We start from the raw sequence: 3,746 nt of genomic DNA, 5'->3' as shown, positions 1-3,746 counted from the left end.
AATTTCTTGATGACCTAATATAACACAATATCATGTTTAGCAGTTAAAAAGTTAGAGAAAAAACAACAGTCAGTCAAACAAACTATTTTGTAATATGTTCTTTTGACTGTGTGTTTTTGCATTAACTTCCATGAGTTCTTTTTTAGGCGTAACAAAGTGAATGAAATCATGTTTGACTGTAGATGTTTTTTCTTCACACTCATTTAGACTTTTATGGATTTCAATTAAAAAATTTGTGTAAAAATAGCATTTCATATCTATCTTTTGTCTGCTATAGGTCACTGCCTAGAGACCTTTTGTTAAATACTCAACTCATTAGCTGTGCAGCTGAATCTATGGCAGCTAAATGCTATTTGCTTGCATTAAAGAAAAATTTAATGCAATGGCACAAAATCCCAAAGCTAGTGAAATAATGATAACATAGTGTGGTGTATGGTCACAGTAAAGTTAGAGTTTATATTAACAGTTTCCTGTTTTAGTTGAGGATTTAAATAATAGGCCACTGTTTAGAATTGTTTGAACATATTCCCACCACATGATGTTCATTAGTATTCTTTTAAACATCTTTACTGTGAATAATTTCTTTCAATAAATAGAAATTAACTAACAATTGATAATGTTATACATGCAAATGAACATTGTTATATATATAATTTTTGCTTAAAAATAACGCCATCAGAACATACTCAATTGTTAAAGCATTATGATGCTGAAGTGATGTGTACTTTATCTACTGTTTAAAGGAAGGATCATTTTCATGAAGCAGCTGTAAACATCCTTATGTGGCAGTAAGAAATCAGAAACCTAGATGAAACTGTCACAAAAGGTGAAGTTGTAACACATAGAATACATCTTTCAATAAAAAGAAATTAACTAACAATTGATAATGTTATACATGCAAGTGAACATTGTTATATATAATTTTTTGCTTAAAAATATCGCCATCAGAACATACTCAATTGTTAAAGCATTATGATGCTGAAGTGATGCGTACTTTATGTACTGTTTAAAGGAAGGATCATTTTCATGAAGCAGCTCTAAACATCCTTATGTGGCAGTAAGAAATCAGAAGCCTAAATGAAACTGTCACAAAAGGTTTCACTATGTTTTCTATCATTTTCAATCATTAATACAGATGTATTCTAAATGAACCTATGAGAAGCACCATCTTTTCTGTACAGTGTTATCCTCACAATATTCTGCACAGTAACAGGTATTTTATTAAAAACACCATCTTATGTTGTTGAAAGTAAAAACTAAAAGAATGCTAAAAAAGCAAATAAGTTATGCAGTAAAATATGATTTTGAAATATTCTGTACTATGTCAAAACTTACCTGAATAAAACTAATTCCTCTCATTTTACCTCGTATAAAATTTTGTTCCCTCAAGGACAAGTAGATTTCAAAGATTTTACCATTTTAAATACAGAGTTTTTCTTTATGATTATCCTGTACCTATAAGAGTTGTTCAATGACTTTTGCATTGACTAAAAGTTACTCAGATAATTTTGTCAAAGTGAAAGATAGATAAAACTCTTTAAGCTCTTTTCTTTCACCAGAAGTGAGTGATATCTTGCCAAACGAAATGTCTATGTAGGGTTTTGAAGAATTAATAAAGTATTGCTACCTTCTTTCCTTTGCTGAATTCCTACAGTATACTATCATATCTAGGGATGAGAAAAAATGTATTAAAATTACTATTCATCATATAGTAACAAGCATTTAGTTTCAAGTATTTTATAATTTGAAAGAGACCATTCCATACACTGATAAACATTATAATCAAGATGGTTGTGTGATTCAATTCGACATTTATGTTCTGTGGTGTACTTTAATCAGCATTTCACATTTTGAAAAAACAATTGACACAGAAAAACTAAAACAAGTGTACTTTATTTTACAAAATTCAAAAGTATAAAAACTGTCATTACTGTTGCTTTCCTAGTCATCAAGATGATGATTTTGTTAGTTTGGTATTGTGTTTCCTTGTAGGGGAAAGAAGTTATTAAATAAAATTAGTGATCTATAAATGCAGGAAAAGAGAACTACATGGAATAAAGAGTTAATGTGCCGTGTTTACATTATTTCTTGCTTTTATAGTTCATACCATTACTTCCGATTTGAAAACTACCCAATCAGTGATTGAAATTTGATTTTTTTCTAATAGAAGGAACAGCTGGATACAGAAGAAGCTTGAAAAAGAATGTTTCCAATCCAGTTTCAGAAGAAGAACATTCTGTTATGTCATAAGAAGACTATGCAGATACTGTTACTGCATATCTATTACATTTTAGCTATTAATCTTACAAGCTGTGTTTTAAGGTGAAATTGAAATTAGTGAAAATTATACTAACGATGTACATTACATGTTACTCAAATCATGGAATTTTTGTTTTTAAGCTGAAATGTGATTTTTATATAAATAACACTTTTTTTCTGTATAGTTGGTGTGTAATTATGCAAAGTAAAAAATCAACTACAATATTTAGTTAGGAAATATGACACTGTTCACATTATTCCATGTACTTCATTATCTTTTGTGTTTGTTTAGTATTTTACAAAGATTCTCTGAATATTCTATGTTGACATCACCTGTTATCATTTTGGTTCATTTGATAATTACATTTACTGCTTCATGTTTTAAAAAAAAACTATTTTGTGTAGGAAATGAGAATGTAGTTTTCCCAGATAAACTGCAAATTTTATCAGCATTCATTGCATTTATTAAAAATAAAATTATTCATTTTTTAAATCTTTTTTTGCTATTGTGTGACATAAAAAAGTGTGAAGAATGTGATATCATAAATAAAAAAGAATCAATTTTTGATTATTGCAGGAACAGTGCTTTAAAGTATCAAAAATATATATAACAGCAAAAGAATCAGTAAATAAAACAATGACCTTTTCTTCATTTACCCACAAGTTCATCTGTTTTTTATCTCCATATCTATTTCACTCTTTTTCAATATTTCTGTTACCTGCTGTAATACTTTTTTTTTGTTGTCCAATATTTACTTGCTGTTTTAATGTATGTTACTTGTTCATATAATAGTCTTTAAGTTTAATTGTGCTTAAGTAACAGTATTGGTACATGAGAGGCTTAGAAATCTTTTTATATATATGGAAAGCAAAGTTTAATATTTAATACCTCCTGGTGGTCTAAAGTGCTTTTAGATATTTTTCTGATACAATCAGATTGATTAGATACAATCAAAATCAGATTGTTAGTTTGAAATCTGTATAACCTTTAGATGGCATTTTTGGGGTATCAGTTTATATTATTATCAAATTTTATGCATTTTTATGCCAAAAAATGTCAAACTATATAAATTTATTTTTTATAAGCTTTAAAGATGTGGCATCCCAGACTGTTCTTGTTTTTCATAGTTTATTAAAATCGTTAAGTGCACACAATTTTGCTAATATAGATTCATTCAGTCACAAGTTACCCTGGACATCGTGAAGTTTTTTAAGCAGCTTTATCTAATACCTACTACTGTCTTTACAGCTTGCTTTACTTTTATTCTGCTAAGCAAAGTAAGGATATAATGAACTTTCCCCATATTAGCATGTCCTTGGGCACTAATGCACTTCATTTTGTATGCATATGTTGCTTTGTTCAGTCATTTTATAGATATTTATTAACAGTGGGGCTACATAATTCTTCTATAAGAGGCATGTTTTACTCAAATAATCATAAAAAAATTAGATTTCTGAATTATTTTTGGCTTCTAGGGAAATAAAAC

General features: G+C 28.5%; 1 protein-coding gene across 2 annotated transcripts in view; it reads left to right on the top strand.

Annotated features, from left to right (window-relative positions):
• LOC106460519 (PC4 and SFRS1-interacting protein-like) overlaps window positions 1-2,915 on the top strand; it is a 56,503-nt gene extending 53,588 nt beyond the window's left edge. For both annotated transcript variants that reach the window (XM_022387266.1, XM_013920235.2), the window contains exon 18: window positions 2,168-2,915. In XM_022387266.1, the coding sequence (XP_022242974.1) occupies window positions 2,168-2,197 (30 nt within the window). In that variant the 3' untranslated portion in view covers window positions 2,198-2,915. The remainder of the gene's footprint in view (window positions 1-2,167) is intronic.
• Window positions 2,916-3,746: the final 831 nt, after the last annotated feature.

The sequence above is a fragment of the Limulus polyphemus genome, unplaced genomic scaffold (genome assembly GCF_000517525.1).
Source record: "Limulus polyphemus unplaced genomic scaffold, Limulus_polyphemus-2.1.2 Scaffold785, whole genome shotgun sequence".
NCBI classification, from domain to species: domain Eukaryota; kingdom Metazoa; phylum Arthropoda; class Merostomata; order Xiphosura; family Limulidae; genus Limulus; species Limulus polyphemus.
This window is presented reverse-complemented; position numbering and strand designations above follow the sequence as displayed.